Source organism: Salvelinus fontinalis, chromosome 21, assembly GCF_029448725.1.
Source record: "Salvelinus fontinalis isolate EN_2023a chromosome 21, ASM2944872v1, whole genome shotgun sequence".
Lineage (NCBI taxonomy): Eukaryota > Metazoa > Chordata > Actinopteri > Salmoniformes > Salmonidae > Salvelinus > Salvelinus fontinalis.
In genome coordinates, this window is record NC_074685.1 from 22,661,781 (window position 1) to 22,680,462 (window position 18,682).

Here is an 18,682-nt window from a genome sequence, read left to right on the forward strand (position 1 = left end):
AGGATAGCCAAAGCTCCAAAAGCTGGGCCTAAAATATTGTATATGAGATCATACAAAATATTTTTGCTGTGACTCATGTGGATTGTTAAAAATATTTGTTGGTCTGATGTGATTAATAACAAACATCCAGATGCTGCACTTGATGAATTTATTAAATTTTTATTATTTATTATTGCTTCTTCCAATTATAGATAACATGCACCTGTAAGAACTGTTAAGGTTCCATGGATTGATGAGCAAATGAAAAATTGTATGGTTGAAAGATGGGGCAAAAGGAGTGGCTAATAAATCCGTCTGCACATCTGATTGGCTGACTTACTGCAAATTGAGAAATTATGTGACCAAACTCAGCAAAAAGTAGAAGAAACTGTATCATGAAGCCAAGATTAACATTTGAGTACTTTAAATTAAATTATGGGCAGAAAGACAAATTCATCTCCATATTTCATCAAATCAAATGGTTTATTCATCAAAAAACAATTTGATGTTGCCAATTATTTTAATGATTATTCATTAGCAAAGTGGGCAAACTTAGGCAGGAAATGCCAACAATTACATGAAAATGTAGGATTATGAATTTACTGTTATGTTATATCAGAGTGGGATTATTAAAATGAACAACAATCAAGACAACACCAGGTAGAGAAGAGAATTCTCTTGAAAACATCTGGACAAGACTCAACTGTGTTTTTCTGAAACAGAACTGTCGGATGTCAATTCCGAGTTAGTCCGTGTGCTGAGAGAATTCCTTCAGAGCCCAACTCTTGGTGTCAATCTCCTGACGCAGTCTGGAATATTCCTCAGCTAGAGCCTCAAATTCCTTGCCAAATATCTCAAAGGACGACAGTTTGCACTCCACAGACTGCTTCTCTAACTGGAAGGCATTCAGCTCCGTTTCCAGCTTCTCCCTGCAATGAAGACACACAAGAACAAGGACTGAATGAGAGGCAGGTGTAACTACAATGAACAAAAATATCAAATGCAACAATTTCAAGATTTTACTGAGTTACAGTTCATACAAGGAAATCAGTCAATTGAAAAATTCATTAGGCTCCAATCTATGGATTTCACATGACTGAGAATACAGATATGCATCTGTTGGTCACAGATAGCTTTTTAAAAAGTGTGGGCGTGGATCATAAAATCAGTCTATCTGTTATGACCACCACTTGCCTCATGCAGCGCAACACATCTCCTTCGCGTGGAGTTGATCAGGCTGTTGATTGTTGCCTGTTGTCTCACTCCTCTTCAATGGTTGTGTGAAGTTTCTGGATATTGGCGGGATACTCGAACATACTGTCGTACACACCCATCCAAAGCATCCCAAACATGCTGAATGGCCATGAAAGAACTGGGAAATTTTCAGGTTCCAGGAATTGTTTACAGATCCTTGTGACATGGGGCCGTGCATTATCATGCTGAAACATGAGGTGATGGCGGCAGATGAATGGCACGACAAGGGCCTCAGGATCTCATCATGGTATCTCTGTGCATTAAAATTGCCGTAGATCAAATGCAATTGCGTTCATTGTCCGTAGCTAATGCATGCCCATAACATAACCCCCCGCCACCATGGGGCACTCTGTTCACATTGACATTAACAGACCGCTCACCCACACAGCGCCATACACGCTGGCTGCCATCTGCCCAGTACAGTTGAAACCAGGATTCATCTGTGAAGAGCACACTTGCATGCCAGTGGCCATCAAAGGTAAACATTTGTCCACTGAAGTCGGTTACGACACCGAACTGAAGTCAGGTCAAGATCCTGGTGAGGACGACGAGCATGCAGATGAGCTTCCCTGAGACGGTTCTTACTGTTTGTGCAGAAATTCTTGGTTAAACAAACCCACAGTTTCATCAGCTGTCCGGGTGGATGATCTCAGACGATCCCGCAGGTGAAGAAGCCGGATGTGGAGGTCCTGGGCTGGCGTGGTTACATGTTGTCTGCGGTTGTTAAGCTGGTTGGACATTCTGCCAAATTATCTAAAACTACATTAGAGGCAGCTTATGGTAGAGAAATGAACATTCAATTCTCTGGCAACAGCTTTGGTGGACATTCCTGCATTCAGTATGCCAATTGCATACTCCGTCAACTTGAGACACAAGCATTTCGCTACACCCGCAATAACATCTGCTGAACACGTGTATGTGACCAATACATTTGATTTGATCTGTGGCATTGTGTTGTGTGACAAAACTGCACATTTTAGAGTGGGCTTTCATTATCTCCAGCACAAGGTGCACCTGTGTAATGATCATGCTGTTTAATAAGCTTCTTGCTATGCCACACTTGTTAGGTGGATGGATCATCTTGGCAAAGGAGAAATGCTCACTAACAGGCTAACAAGCTTTTTGTGAGTATGGAACATTTCTGGGATCTTTAAACATGGGACCAGCACTTTACATGTTGCATTTAAATTTGTGTTCAGTATATGTGGCCATGCTAGAAAAGACAGAAGCTAACTCCTTGATCCTGCTTTGTAGTATACACCTCTGATGTTGAGATCCCCAATAGTGGTTGATATGATAATGACGTATTGAGTTGCTGGGCAGTGGAAGCATTTGACTCACCTTATTTTTTTATGGGCAGATATTGTGTCTGCTGTGTAGGTATCTAGCTGAATTTCCAACATCTCAGCTCTGTTGTGAAGACAGATAGTTAAGGAAATGTAAAATATATATGAAAACTGAACATTACTGATTGACATGCATGAAAAACGAATTCCTAACACGGTGAATTGCATTTGAAGGATCCCATTGTACAGTAGGCGTGAACACAGGGGGAACTATCGCACCTGATCTTTTGCATGATGATCTCACATTTGGCCTCAAAGTAATCAATCTTTTTCCTGTCCAGCTCTTTCTGGGCTTTCAGCCTGTGGTCCAGGATCAGGGACTGGAGAATCTGGATGCACCCTAACAGCTCCTTGAGAGAGAATACGTTGTTCGTGAGTGAAGATCACAACATGTGAGACTAATACATCTAACCATGTGGTGAGCGTCTCTTACAGAGAGGTAGCAGTGAGTCTGCCTTTGCAGCAGGGAGGCACTCTCACGGCTCTTCTCCTTCAGACTCTCTGCTCTTTTCCTTTCTCTCTCCAGGAGGCCAGACAAGCGAGACAGCTTCATGTTCTTCAGCCCTTCACTCTCATCCTCTGTCCAAGAAAGAAGAGGAGTGTTATGTTTCACAATTCACACAGGTGAGCTGCTATGCCATAAAGCCAAAAACTGCCACATTATGCCATAAAGCTAAATAAATACTGCCACATTTGCTAATGCCTGTCAGTGTCCATTACATAGTAAGACACTTACACACAGTCAGAAGTAAGATCCTATATATACAGTGGGCTCCAAAATTACTGGCACCCCTGACTGGCAATGCACAAACAATATTTAAAAAATAAACAATATAATTATAGAGAAACTCAAAATACCAACATGTGAGAAATACTTTATTAATGTTTCAATGGAACCAACCAAAATCATTTATTGATTTAATTAAAAATCAATGTCTTCCAAATCATGGATTCACAATTAATGGCACCCTTAAAGATTATTGTAAATAACATCTACCAAAATTCCACTTATTTATGTTTATCTAAGTCTTAAGGAACTATATTGAGGCATTATATCACTTCCTTTTTCACTAGGGTATAAAAATGAGGTAACACACATGCAATATCCCTTTGTCATCCAACATCATGAAGAAAACAAAAGAACTGGCAGTTTAAAAGAGACAGATTGTTGTATACATTCATAAATCCGGTAATGGCTACAAGATCCACAAACGATTGAATATACCACTGAGCACTGTCAGAGCAATTATTAAAAAACTCTAAAGATATGGAACAGTTAAACCTCACGGGTAGAGGACGCAAATGCATTTTGCCCCCAAGGATAGGGAGGATGGTGAAAAAAGCAACAAAATCCCCAAGAATCACTGTGAAAGCATTGCAGGCCTTGGTGGAGTCTTGGGGTCACCAGGTTTCAAAAAGCACCATCAGACGCTACCTTCACAACCACAGGCTTTTTGGAAGGGTTGCCAGAAGACAACCCTTTCTGACCCAAAGACACAGATGCAAGCACTTTGCCAAACATCACTTAAATTGTGACTGGAAGAAGGTGTTCTGGTCAGATGAGTCCAAAATTGAACTTTTTTGTCAGAGACAGCATCGGCATGTTTGGCGTCGAAACAGAGATGCATACAAGGAGGCACCACATACCCACGGTGAAATATGGTGGTGGGTCAGTGATGTTTTGGGGTTGTTTTAATTACAGAAGTCCAGGGGCAGTGGTTAAGATTGATGGCGTAATGAATTCCACCAAGTATCATGCAATTTTGTCTGACAATCTGGTTGCCTCTGCCAGAAGGCTGGGACTTGGCTGTAGGTGGACTTTCCAACAAGACAATGACCCAAAACATACCTCAAGATCCACACAGAAATGGTTCTGTGACAAAATCAATGTTCTGCCATGGCCATCTCAGTCGCCGGACCTCAATCCAATCGAAAACCTGTGGGCTGAGTTGAAGAGGGCAGTTGATAAGCGCAAACCCAAGAATGTGAAGGATCTTGAAAGGATCTGCATAGAGGAATGGTCCAAAATCCCTCCAAATATGTTCCTTAACCTTGTCAAACATTACAGGAAAAGACTCCATTATGTTATCCTTGCCAGAGGTGTTTGCACTAAGTACTAAATGAGGAGTGCAATAATTATGAAACCTTGATTTTGGTGAAATGTATTTTGTATTAAATAATTTTATGATTTTGGTTGGTTCCATTGACACATTTATCAAGTACAGTATTTCTCACATTGGTAATTTGAGTCTCTCTATATAATTATATTGTTTATATATTTTTTTTAAGTATTGTTTGTGCATTGCCAGTCAGGGGTGCCAGTAATTTTGGAGCCCACTGTATATATAGGCTACATGTCACCGTTTTGGTAAAAATCTGCTGAATCTTTACCCCATTCAGGCTGATAGTAGGAGAGGACGCTGAAACATTTCTTCTTCAGATGCTTTTCTAGTTCTCTAGGCAGTCGCTGTTTCATTTTCCATACATCCTGTTTAGAGAAACATGAATCATTCCAAGAAAATGGTTCATAAAACAAGTTACGTTTGTGTGGGAGTGAGAGCAGTTACCAGAGCTGTAGAGAAGCAGTGTGTGTATGATAGTGTACCTAAATATGAAAAGCACTCGCACATCTGAGATTACTTGTTGCAGGTGGATGGGAATTATTAGATAATACCTTGAAAGAAAACAAAAAAAACACAATGCGCTTGCTAGTACATCTACCATCCTCTGACTAGCTGTCTCGGCTCGAGCCATTAACTGTCCCTCTCCATCTTCGGAGGATGCAGCTTTCAAAGGCTTGGCCTCTATTGGTTGACATTTCATGATATATTGCTTGTTTTTTCTTCTTCTCTTGAACCGCTTTTAGATTCTATGAAAGCGCTATAGAAATGTAATAAATGATTATTAATAGAGTTGAAGTATAAGGCTCACGGACAAAGAGTACCTACCTGCTCTTGTGGCATCAGCTCGAGCACCTGTTGTGCACTTAGCCCTAGAACAGGAGGCTGGTCCTGGCTGGCAGTGGCACTCGGGTCCAGCTGCCTGACACACTGGGCCACCACCAAACACTGCTCCACAGTCTCATAGAACTACAAGGGGAAAACCAGAATTAGGTTTATTCTAAGATTATACAGTACTTTGAATGATCAATTTCAACAAAAGTAACATTTCGGGAAATCAAAGTCACACTGGGTGGTTAAACTACTTCAATAATGAACATCTTAGTTACAGTGCATTCGGAAAGTATTCAGACCCCTTGACTTTTCCACATTGTTACATTACAGCCTTATTCTAAAATTGATTAAATTGTTTCCCCCCCTCATCAATCTACACACAATACTCCATATTGACACAGCAAAAACAGGTTTAGACATTTTTGCAAATGTATTTACAATAAACTGAAATATCACATTTACATAAGTATTCAGGCCCTTTACTCAGCACTTTGTTGAAGAACCTTGAGCGGCGATAACAGCTTTAAGTCTTTCTGGGTAGGACGCTACAAGCTTAGCACACCTGTATTTGGGGAGTTTCTCCCATTCCTCTCTGCAGATCCTCTCAAGCTCTGTCAGGTTGGATGGGGAGTAGCGCTGCATAGCTATTTTCAGGTTTCTCCAGAGATGTTCGATCGGGTTCAAATCTGGGCTCTGGCTGGGCCACTCAAGGACATTGAGACTTGTCCCGAAGCCACTTCTGCGTTGTCTTGGCTGTGTGCTTAGAGTCGTTGTCCTGTTGGAAGGTGAACCTTCGCCCCAGTCTGAGGTTCTGAGTGTTTTCATCAAGGACCTCTCTGTACATTACTCAGTACATATTTCCTTCGATCCTGACTCATCTCCCAGTCCCTGCCACTGAAAAACATCCCCACAGCATGATGCTAGCACCTCCATAGGGATGGTGTCAGGTTTCCTCCAGATGTGATGCTTGGCATTCAGGCCAAAGAGTTCAATCTTGGTTTCATCAGACCAGAGAATTTTGTTTCTCATGGTCTGAGAATCCTTTAGGTACCTTTTGGGAAACTCCAAGTGGGCTGTGCCTTTTACTGAGGAGTGTTTTCGATCTGGCCATTCTACCGTAAATGCCTGATTGGCGGAGTGCTGCAGAGATGGTTTTCCTTCTGGAAGGTTCTCCCATCTCCACAGAGGAGCTCTACAACTCTGTCAGAGTGACCATCAGGTTCTTGATCACCTCCCTGACCAAGGCTCTTCGCCCCCGATTGCTCAGTTTGGCCAAGCGGCCAGCTCTAGGAAGAGTCTTGGTGGTTCCAAACTTCTTCCATTTACGAATGATGGAGGCCAATGTGTTCTTGGGGGCCTTCAATGCTGCAGAAATGTTTAGGTTACCCTTTCCCAGAGCTGTGCCGACACAATCCTGTCTCGGAGCTCTACGGATAATTCCTTTGACCACATGCCTTGGTTTTTGCTCTGACAACTGTGGGACCTTATATAGACAGGTGTGAGCCTTTCCAAATCATGTCCAATCAATTGACTTGACCACAGGTGGACTCCAATCAAGTTGTAGAAACATCTCAAGGATGATCAATGGACACAGGATGCCCTGAGCTCAATTTCGAGTTTATTCTAAGGTATTTTTGAGACTGTGGCGAAGATAACCCTTCCAACAGGACAACGACCCTAAGCACACAGCCAAGACAACGCCGGAGTGGCTTTGGGACAAGTCTCAATGTCATTGAGTGGCCCAGCCAGAGCCCGTACTTGAACATCTCTGGAGAAACCTGAAAATAGCTGTGCAGCAAAGCTCCCCATCCAACCTGACAGAGCTTAAGAGGATCTGCAGATAAACTCCCCAAATACAGGTGGGCCAAACTTGTAGCGTCATACCCAAGAAGACTCGATGTCAAGGGTCTGAATACTTATGTAAATGGAATATTTCAGTTTTTTTCCCTAAACCTGTTTTCGCTTCAACATTATGCGGTATTGTGTGTAGATTGATGAAAAAAACAACAATTTAATCAATTTTAGAATAAGGCTGTAATGTAACAAAATGTGGAAAAAGTGAAGGGGTCTGAATACTTTCCGGATGCACTGTATATAATTTTGCATTAATGGGTGTAAGCTAAAGGGATCATACTACTACTGCTGCTACAGTAAGTGTACTGTGTGCTGCTCTGCTAGACATGCAACAAGAATAGAGCAGACTAGAGTTCTGTATAGCTGAGTCAATTGAGCAAAGAGTATTGTTCTGTATTGTACCGTGTCGTCCTCTGGGGCCACAGTGGAGTGATGCTTTCTGACACAGTGCTCCTGGATCATCTCCTGCAGTAGCCTGTACATGCTCTCTGAGCACAGCCAGCTAAGCCTCTGTGTCTGCAGGTCCCTCTCAGCCTGGATTAAAACAACAATCTCAGCCATTTAAAGCCATTCCCACAACACGCACCCTCACAGAGTAGTCCCAAGTCCAAAACATGGTCTTAAATAGCAACCATGACTATGGCAGCTCAAATGACAACACTCCAGTACAGTGTAATAACACAAGTCTAATTTCTCACAGTAATAGAAATGCAATTGTATTATTATGAGATGGAGAATTTAATGCTTTTGGATGTACCAACATGTTTAAATGTGAGCCTGAGCCAAGCACTTGTTTAAATATTATTATAATTTTTTCATTACTTTTACCCCTTTTTCTCCCCAATTTCTTGGTATCCAATTGGTAGTTAGTCTTGTCTCATCGCTGCAACTCCCGTATGGAATCGGGAGAGGCGAAGGTCGAGAGCCGTGCGTTCTCCGAAACACAACCCAACCAAGCTGCACTGCTTCTTGACACAATGCCCACCTCCCGCCAACCCCTCCTTTTACGCTACTGCTACTCTCTGTTTCTTATATGCATAGTCACTTTAACCATACCTACTCGTACATACTACCTCAATTGGCCCGACCAACCAGTGCTCCCGCACATTGGCTAACTGGGCTATCTACATTGTGTCCCATCTCCCGCCAACCCCTCCTTTTACGCTACTGCTACTCTCTGTTCATCATATATGCATAGTCACTTTAGCCATACCTACATTATTATTATTATTATTTACCGTTATATTACCAGGTAAGTTGACTGAGAACACGTTCTCATTTGCAGCAACGACCTGGGGAATAGTTACAGGGGAGAGGAGGGGGATGAATGAGCCAATTGTAAACTGGGGATTATTAGGTGACCATGATGGTTTGAGGGTCAGATTGGGAATTTAGCCAGGACACCGGGGTTAACACCCCTACTCTTACGATAAGTGCCATGGGATCTTTAATGACCTCAGAGAGTCAGGACACCCGTTTAACGTCCCATCCGAAAGACGGCACCCTACACAGGGCAGTGTCCCCAATCACTGCCCTGGGGCATTGGGATATTTTTTTTTAGACCAGACGAAAGAGTGCCTCCTACTGGCCCTCCAACACCACTTCCAGCAGCATCTGGTCTCCCATCCAGGGACTGACCAGGACCAACCCTGCTTAGCTTCAGAAGCAAGCCAGCAGTGGTATGCAGGGTGGTATGCTGCATGTACATACTAACTCAATAAGCCTGACTAACCGGTGTCTGTATATAGCCTTGCTACTCTTATTTTCAAATGTATTTTTACTGTTGTTTTATTTCTTTACCTACACACACACAAAACATAATGTGAGCTTTCAAGGATGCTATAATCGCACACACACACTATTGGTTAGAGCCTGTAAGTAAGCATTTCACTGTAAGGTGAAACACCTGTTGTATTTGGGCACACGTGACAAATAAACTTTGATTTGATTTGAGTCGCTAGTGCGCGATGGGACAAGGACATCCCCGCCGGCCAAACCCCTCCCCTAACCCGGATGACGCTGGGCCAATTGTGCCCCGCCCCATGAGTCTCCCGGTCACGGCCGGCTGCGACAGAGCCAGGATTCGAACCCAGAATCTCTAGTGGCACAGCTAGCACTACGACGCAGTGTCTTAGACCACTGCACCACTCGGGAGGCCACTTGTTTAATTCTTACAATATGTCTTGATATACTAAGGTTTGGATCATTTATTGATGATAAGTTGTGTGTGTGTCTGTGTAGTACCTTCTCCAGCTCTCTCTTCAGTGTGACAGTAAGGCCAGTGCGGTCCACATGCTGTGACAGCGTTGCCAGGAGCTTGCAGAATAGAGGATGCTGGGTCAGGTCTTCTTCTGTCAGCTGACACAGTGGGAATGAGGCAAGGACTGAAATACAAAGTTGTTACAGGTGAAAACATGCATAATGATTATGGTTTGATGTATGCTACCTCCAGGATGACACTACCATACTTCTCAAATTACCAAAACAAAAAGTATTGACTCAACAGCTAAAAAGTAGGCGATATACACTATTGTGTGTTAATCTAGTTACTAGCAATGACGAGAACATCAGAAATAGGCTAAAACATTGCTATGACACTTTCACTTGTCTTTATTGCAGGCTGATTGCAAGATGGAAAACCTTGTTGATGCAAGTCGTCTGCTTTTCCCAGTGATGAAACACTCGCAGAATCATCATACGTGGACATCATCACTTGACCAAAGACCCCTCCTCACCTGACATACAAAGACGCTCCTGGATAAACGTAAGACGCTAATAAAAAAAGTATATGATACCGGTCTACCGTTATCAAAAGAACACAAACTAGCCTAGCAAGCTAGCTAGCTGTCTTATGTTGATAACGTTAGCTAGAAGTCATCTGATTCGTTGCAACACAGCAGAAGATAGCTAATGTTAATCAGATTGTAACGGTTGTTTACACAGGGTGTAGCAGAACATATTGACAAAACAAACTAAAATCGTTGGCGACCAAACTTGGATGCAAATAACAACTGACTGAGCTGAGCTAGCAACTTCCTTCTCCAGCTCCCGCGCTTCTGTGCAAACAGTCATCTGATTGGTTAATGCCACGAGGCATTCAGGGTAAAACAGGAAGGCAAATCATAACAGCAGCCCACAATTCTGATAATACTCAGTGGATCCGACCCACCTCTGGTTACGTTCATATACACTTCAGGGGTTACATTTTTATCGGATATGATCATCTTTTTCTGAACAGATACAGAAACATGGCACACAGAAACATGGCACATTGTTTCATCTTAAATCACATGTGGATTAGTTTAGCTCAGTCAGTTATCACCAATGTTGTACTGTATCACCCATGAAAATTCACGAAGTGATATCCCTAAAGCCGGCAGATGACGATATTGAGTCGTTTCATCTTCGGCCGGCAGATGGCGATATTGAGTCGTTTCATCTTCGACTCAGTATCGCCAACTGCTGGCCTTTGGGCTAGTGAGCTGGTACATTTGTAACTATTTTTGTTCTATTCACTGAGCTGGCCTGGCACTAGCTTACTCCTTGACCCATTGAAGCTGTTGGTTGGAAGAATCCAGTGACAATATAACAATAATAACAACACATATTACAGTCCCATGTCTGATCATCATAAACAAAAGTACATCACAAAATAATTAATATAGAATGTGTGCGTGCATTGATGTTGCAGAAAGACAGCCACGAAGCAAAATATTTATTTTCAAAACAGCAAATATACTGGTGGGCATAATTCGGACTATTTCTCATGCAAAAACTATTGCAACATATGGAGTTAGGATATATCTTTAAAATATTGTGGGGCTCAAGAGTGGTGCAGCGGTCTAAGCCACTTCATCTCAGTGCTAGAGTCCTCACAACAGACACCCTGGTTCGAATCCAGGCTGTATCACAACCAGCTGTGATTGGAAGTCCCATAGGGCGGCGCACAATTGGCCCAGGTCGTCCGGGTTTGGCCGGGGTAGGCCGTCATTGTAAATAAGATTTCTTTCTTAACTGACTTGCCTAGTTAAATAAAGGTTACACATTAATATCCCCATGGTGTAACTAATGTACAATGATCAATACAACAATAACTTTCCAGGAAAGATATAACCATTCTCACAAGAGCGTACATCTACTTCAGAGTATTTCTCATGTTATGCAAACCATTGCAACATATTAGGGGTTAGAGGCTATGAGTAAAGCCTTGCTATTGTGGTAATTCCTGTCCACACACTTGCAATTAAGCTGATGTAACTAACGTACAATTTACCTGATGTAACAACTAACTTTGATTACCTTAGGCTTACTCCTTTATACCTTCTATGGCTTACTCACTGACTTTTTTTACACAGCTACAGTCAGATCATGTAGCTTTTGCTCAGAATGGTTAGTCACCACTTCTATTGTAATAACATGGTAATTATCATGTAATACATTACCACTGCTTTACCATAATGTTTTACATTTCACAACGTGGAACTAGTTTCAGTTCACTACTTCCCCTACACATATATTATTAGGCTTGGGCCTACTGTATTGTAGTAGACACTAGATTACAGTGGTCCTGAAATTGGAAAATGCACCCCAAAAGACAGACATTTCAATGCACCAACTACATTTCAATGTACGACACCGGCATTCACATAATTGGGGTTTGACACATTGACAGGTAGCCTATCAGCATCGTACAGTAAAGCAAGAATCATGACGTTTACTTGACCAAACGTGTGCAAATCAGCAGAGGCCAGCATGCCTGGTGCTGCCAATGAACGCCTTCCAACGAACTGCTGTCTGACCAATGGGAAGCCTCCACGTTGGGTAAGAAGTGACAGCTTATAAACGGAGAGCACCTTCCATTGAACGTAATTTTACCGACTCACAATCATAAAGTAGACATATTTGAATAACGTAAGCTGTAAAGCAAATACTTTCCATTGAGATAAACCCCAAAAGAAGACGACATCGAGTTTCTTTGTGAAGGTATGTAAGTTAAACTTTTTGGCTAAGAATGAAGACTTATAAAAAAAATAAAGTGTCCGGGAGCCTGTTTTTGGCTACTTTCTTGGTGGCTAACTAACGTTAGCTAGTTACTTAACAGGTTATCCAGAAATTAAATGGAGGGGGTGTATTTTAGTTAACCTTATAGCTAAACATGGAGTGTTAAAAAAAAGTACTTTACCTGTTCAATATGCTTCTGTCAGTCGTCAACTAGCGTAGTTAAAGTATTAATCAGCTAACGTTAGCCGTGCACACTGTCTCAACTTGATCATGCAGCTAACGTTATTTAACGTTAACCACTCGTTAGATTTTAACTAACTTTACCTTTTTGGTAAATCGAGTTTGTATTTTAGCTTTTTTTTGCGTTTTCATTCATTTGGGCTCCTCTCCCCTGTAACTATTCCCCAGGTCGTTGCTGTAAGTGAGAATGTGTTCAGTCAATTTACCTGGTAAAATAAAAAATTACCGGCTTTCTTGGGCTCCACCCACATGTGCTGCCCTGGGAGTCTTCGATGTCTAATTTGACACACTACAGCATGCATGGTCGTGACTACACCAGAGTGCCAAATGGACTCATTCCGTCAGCTATATAAGAATGACAGGTCTACACAGTGTACTGAGTAATATTAATGGTGTCTTGACTTTTTTAATTCCCAGAACTTCAAAGAGTTGCGTAAACACACAGACTAGAGATGAGGCTTCTGTGTGTAGTTCTGCTGGTCACCGGCAGTGTGTTTGCCGATGACGACGACAAGAGGGAAAGCTTTGGGACAGTGGTTGGAATTGACTTGGGGACCACCTATTCCTGGTAAGCATTAATTTAGTAATGAATGGCAAAATAATCTTTAGTCTCATATGCTCAATCATTTGGCTAAATGACTATAATTTCTTGAAGTGAGGTGGTTGATACTTTCCATGCTTATTTCTCATCCATACTCTTATCCTTTTCCAGTGTTGGTGTGTTCAAGAATGGCCGTGTTGAGATCATTGCAAATGACCAGGGAAACCGCATCACCCCATCGTATGTGGCCTTCACTGCTGAGGGGGAGCGTCTGATCGGTGACGCAGCCAAGAACCAGCTCACCTCCAACCCTGAGAACACAGTCTTTGACGCAAAGAGACTGATTGGCCGCGCCTGGACCGATTCCGCTGTGCAGCATGACATCAAGTACTTCCCCTTCAAGGTGAGTCTAACAAACACACTCCTGCCCAATAGCCTGAACACTGTAACTATGCAAATAAATGACTACTTATTCTTCATATAACTATGCTGAAGTAGTGCAGATTGTTTTTAGAGGAGATGCTTAACAGTAGCTACTTTAATCCACTAGGTTATCGAAAAGAAGAGCAAGCCCCATATTCAGGTGGACATTGGTGGTGGTCAGCTGAAGACCTTTGCTCCAGAGGAGATCTCTGCCATGGTTCTCACCAAGATGAAGGAAACTGCTGAGGCTTACCTGGGAAAGAAGGTCACACATGCTGTGGTCACTGTACCCGCCTACTTCAATGATGCCCAGCGTCAGGCCACCAAGGATGCTGGAGTCATCGCTGGCCTAAATGTCATGAGGATCATCAACGAGCCGTAAGTGTATCATCTTCACAATGCAGGAACTGAATTAACATTACACTGACTAGTCCAATATTTCTTTAAATCACTCAATATTTGCCAAGACCATTTTAACATCTGTTCCCCTGTCTATTACAGAACCGCAGCGGCTATCGCCTACGGCCTGGACAAGAAGGACGGTGAGAAGAACATCCTGGTGTTCGACCTGGGTGGCGGTACCTTTGACGTGTCTCTCCTGACCATTGACAATGGTGTGTTTGAGGTGGTGGCCACCAATGGAGACACCCACCTGGGTGGAGAGGACTTTGACCAGCGTGTTATGGAGCACTTCATCAAGCTGTACAAGAAGAAGACCGGCAAGGATGTGCGCAAGGATAACCGTGCTGTGCAGAAGCTGCGTCGTGAGGTGGAGAAGGCCAAGAGAGGCCTGTCTGCCCAGCACCAGGCCCGCATTGAGATCGAGTCCTTCTTCGATGGAGAGGACTTTTCAGAGACCCTGACCCGTGCAAAGTTTGAGGAGCTCAACATGGTGAGTTGGTCCTCATAGTGATATCACATACAACAGTCAAGACACTGCTGACCCACTGATATTGGAATATCCAACTCAAATGATCACATTCATGTTCCACTTAATTGAGCCTCATTAATTTGCTATTTTGTCTTTCAGGACCTGTTCCGTTCCACCATGAAGCCTGTGCAGAAGGTGATGGAGGACTCTGACCTGAAGAAGACCGACATTGACGAGATCGTCCTGGTGGGCGGCTCCACTCGTATCCCCAAGGTCCAGCAGCTGGTGAAGGAGTTTTTCAATGGCAAGGAGCCCTCCAGGGGCATTAACCCTGACGAGGCTGTGGCCTACGGCGCTGCCGTGCAGGCTGGAGTGTTGTCTGGAGAGGAAGACACAGGTGGGTCTTGGTCAATGTGCTAACGCCATCCACTTCATACACTGCTAGGTTTAGACAGAGGTATCTTCACATTTAATTTATTTTTACCTAAGGAAATGTAGGCTAGATGCAGGTCCAATTATGTACAGTGGGGCAAAAAAGTATTTAGTCAGCCACCAATTGTGCAAGTTCTCCCACTTTAAAAGATGAGGCCTGTAATTCTCATCATAGGTACACTTCAACTATGACAGACAAAATGAGAAAAAAAATCAAGAAAATCACATTGTAGGATTTGTAATGAATTTATTTGCAAATTATGGTGGAAAATAAGTATTTGGTCAATAACAAAAGTTTCTCAATACTTTGTTATATACCCTTTGTTGGCAATGACAGAGGTCAAACGTTTTCTGTAAGTCTTCAAAAGGTTTTCACACACTGTTGCTGGTATTTAGGCCCATTCCTCCATGCAGATCTCCTCTAGAGCAGTGATGTTTTGGGGCTGTTGCTGGGCAACACGGACTTTCAACTCCCTCCAAAGATTTTCTATGTTGTTGAGATCTGGAGACTGGCTAGGCCACTCCAGGACCTTGAAATGCTTCTTACGAAGCCACTCCTTCGTTGCCCGGGCGGTGTGTTTGGGATCATTGTCATGCTGAAAGACCCAGCCACGTTTCATCTTCAATGCCCTTGCTGATGGAAGGAGGTTTTCACTCAAAATCTCACGATACATGGCCCCATTCATTCTTTCCTTTACACGGATCAGTCGTCCTGGTCCCTTTGCAGAAAAACAGCCCCAAAGCATGATGTTTCCACCCCCATGCTTCACAGTAGGTATGGTGTTCTTTGGATGCAACTCAGCATTTTTTGTCCTCCAAACACGACGAGTTGAGTTTTTACCAAAAAGTTCTATTTTGGTTTCATCTGACCATATGACATTCTCCCAATCTTCTGGATCATCCAAATGCTCTCTAGCAAACTTCAGACGGGCCTGGACATGTACTGGCTTAAGCAGGGGGACACGTCTGGCACTGCAGGATTTGAGTCCCTGGCGGTGTAGTGTGTTACTGATGGTAGGCTTTGTTACTTTGGTCCCAGCTCTCTGCAGGTCATTCACTAAGTCCCCCTGTGTGGTTCTGGGATTTTTGCTCACCGTTCTTGTGATCATTTTGACCCCACGGGGTGAGATCTTGCGTGGAGCCCCAGATCAAGGGAGATTATCAGTGGTCTTGTATGTCTTCCATTTCCTAGAAATTGCTCCCACAGTTGATTTCTTCAAACCAAGCTGCTTACCTATTACAGATTCAGTCTTCCCAGCCTGGTGCAGGTCTACAATTTTGTTTCTGGTATCCTTTGACAGCTCTTTGGTCTTGGCCATAGTGGAGTTTGGAGTGTGACTGTTTGAGGTTGTGGACAGGTGTCTTTTATACTGATAACAAGTTCAAACAGGTGCCATTTAATACAGGTAACGAGTGGAGGCCAGAGGAGCCTCTTAAAGAGGAAGTTACAGGTCTGTGAGAGCCAGAAATCTTGTTTGTAGGTGACCAAATACTTATTTTCCACCATAATTTGCAAATAAATTAATTAAAAATCCTATAATGTGATTTTCTGGATTTCTTTTTTCTCATTTTGTCTGTCATATTTGAAGTGTACCTATGATGAAAATTACAGGCCTCTCTCATCTTTTTAAGTGGGGGAACTTGCACAATTGGTGGCTGACTAAATACTTTTTGGCCCCACTGTATATTATAGCAGCTACATTTCCTATCACAACTAATGGTTTACTGTCCACCAGGTGACCTTGTTCTTCTGGATGTGTGCCCCCTGACCCTGGGTATTGAGACTGTGGGAGGAGTCATGACCAAGCTGATCCCCAGAAACACTGTGGTGCCAACCAAGAAGTCCCAGATCTTCTCCACTGCCTCTGACAACCAGCCCACCGTCACAATCAAAGTTCACGAGGGTAAGCGCCTTTGATTCATCACTGCCCATTGTAGCTACATCCACTAACGATTGCGTGGCATTTTTACTCAACTTTGGCTCTGGTTCTAATTTTCTACTTCCCTCTTCTTTCTCCAGGTGAGCGTCCCCTGACCAAAGACAACCACCTGCTGGGAACCTTCGACCTGACTGGCATCCCCCCCGCACCCCGGGGTGTGCCCCAGATCGAGGTCACCTTTGAGATTGACGTCAATGGCATCTTGCGCGTCACAGCTGAGGACAAGGGAACGGGCAACAAGAACAAGATTACCATCACCAATGACCAGAATCGTCTGACGCCTGAGGACATTGAGCGGATGGTCAATGACGCAGAGCGCTTTGCCGATGAGGACAAGAAGTTGAAGGAGCGCATCGATGCCCGCAATGAGTTTGAAAGCTACGCCTACTCACTCAAGAATCAGATCGGTGACAAGGAGAAGCTGGGCGGCAAGCTCTCTCCCGAGGACAAGGAAACCATAGAGAAAGCAGTAGAGGAGAAGATTGAGTGGATGGAGTCTCACCAAGATGCTGAGTTGGAGGACTTCCAGGCCAAGAAGAAGGAGCTGGAAGAGGTGGTGCAGCCCATCATCAGCAAGCTTTACGGAAGTGCAGGTGGTCCCCCTACCGAGGGAGAGGCAGAGGGAGATCAGGATGAAAAGGACGAGTTGTAAGGCTGTCTTGAGGGTCTCCACAGCCTACATGACAAACTCTGCTTTCTGTTCTATTGCCCCTCGTCTCTCTGGTAGCGGCACAGATGTACATATTGGACTCATTGGACTTAAATGGTGAGAGGAAATGCAACCATGATGAATCTGCTGGAAAGACTTCTGAAATATTGTTTAGAAGTGAGATGTTCTCTTCGCTGTGTGGCGGAGGTATAGTCAGCCTGGATTCGAGGCTCGCTGCTGTTCTCAAGCAGTTTGAAAAGGGGTTCTCTAGGGCAAGGGGTTGGGTGGTTCTGGGTGACATGGTAACTGACATGTTCCCAAGCAATGTTAACAAGTTATTTATTGAATCTGGTCATTGTAGAAAAGCCTTTCTACTGTTAAGACACTGAAATAATAAATGTTTGATACAAATGTCTTTGCTTTGCCTCTATTCATCTGCATCAATTTACACATGACCACAAACCTGTAACCCTGTAGAAGGTAGCCTAGTTGTTGGAGCGTTGGGCCAGCAATCAAAAGGTCGCTAGTTGGAATTCTGCGCGACGGTGAGAAGACATCACATGCGCAAGGCAGTTACCTCTAATTGCACCAGGGTCGTGATAATAATGGCAGGTCCTGGCTGTGACCCTCCTGAGGGTGAGTGGGTAGGGATTAGTAAAAAACACATTTCCAATTTGCACTTGTGTGGTTATACACACCTGTACATGTGAAATTGGACAAATAAGCATCCACCGCATTTGTAACTGTCCATAAGTAACATTGGCTGTGTGCAGCAGGTCTGTCCATCACCTCTGACCACAGAACATCAGATTATTATTGAATTGCCACTTGTGGACACCCAGCAGGTGCTTACTTTTATAACTTATACCCTAGCAACGCAACATGGCGATCTTGCGTCACACGCTCGCACGTTATGCATAGCTAGCTACTTGCAGTTATGTACGTAGGGTATAAACTAAGCTTTACTCCTAGCGTTGAACCAACATCTGTGATCATGTCATTGGATGTGCAGCTTATGCGTAGGGTTAGCTGTGTTTTTAAAGAGGGACTGCCTTTAAAAGGCAATGAATCCCTATGATAACTGCCTATGGCATGAGTCAGTTATTCTAGTGTAAATAGGAATTCGTCAGGCTTGTCAAATGGAGTTTGGAATATAAGTGTAAATTGAGGTTGAGTTGAGATTTGAAGATGTCCCTTT

At 43.4% G+C, this 18,682-nt stretch overlaps 2 protein-coding genes across 4 annotated transcripts; one reads left to right on the forward strand and one right to left on the reverse strand.

Annotated features, from left to right (window-relative positions):
* Positions 1-143: 143 nt before the first annotated feature.
* Positions 144-12,826, reverse strand: haus4 (HAUS augmin-like complex, subunit 4). 3 transcript variants are annotated; one of them, XM_055874365.1, is made up of 9 exons: positions 12,570-12,826; positions 9,632-9,771; positions 7,790-7,921; positions 5,528-5,668; positions 4,971-5,067; positions 3,013-3,158; positions 2,799-2,929; positions 2,575-2,643; positions 144-908 (listed from the first exon to the last, which is right to left on the reverse strand). In XM_055874365.1, exons 3-9 carry the CDS (start codon positions 7,868-7,870, stop codon positions 725-727), a joined length of 849 nt encoding a protein of 282 aa, XP_055730340.1. In that variant the 5' UTR covers positions 7,871-7,921; positions 9,632-9,771; positions 12,570-12,826; the 3' UTR covers positions 144-724. The 3 variants fall into 3 exon arrangements, with proteins under 3 accessions (XP_055730340.1, XP_055730338.1, XP_055730337.1); XM_055874363.1 differs by lacking the exon at positions 12,570-12,826 and adding an exon at positions 10,123-10,462; XM_055874362.1 differs by lacking the exon at positions 12,570-12,826 and adding an exon at positions 10,028-10,462.
* LOC129818460 (endoplasmic reticulum chaperone BiP-like) lies at positions 12,221-17,899 on the forward strand. Its single transcript, XM_055874361.1, has 8 exons — positions 12,221-12,370; positions 13,046-13,196; positions 13,341-13,572; positions 13,720-13,970; positions 14,094-14,484; positions 14,623-14,860; positions 16,632-16,799; positions 16,916-17,899. Exons 2-8 carry the CDS (start codon positions 13,081-13,083, stop codon positions 17,485-17,487), a joined length of 1,968 nt encoding a protein of 655 aa, XP_055730336.1. The 5' UTR covers positions 12,221-12,370; positions 13,046-13,080; the 3' UTR covers positions 17,488-17,899.
* Positions 17,900-18,682: the final 783 nt, after the last annotated feature.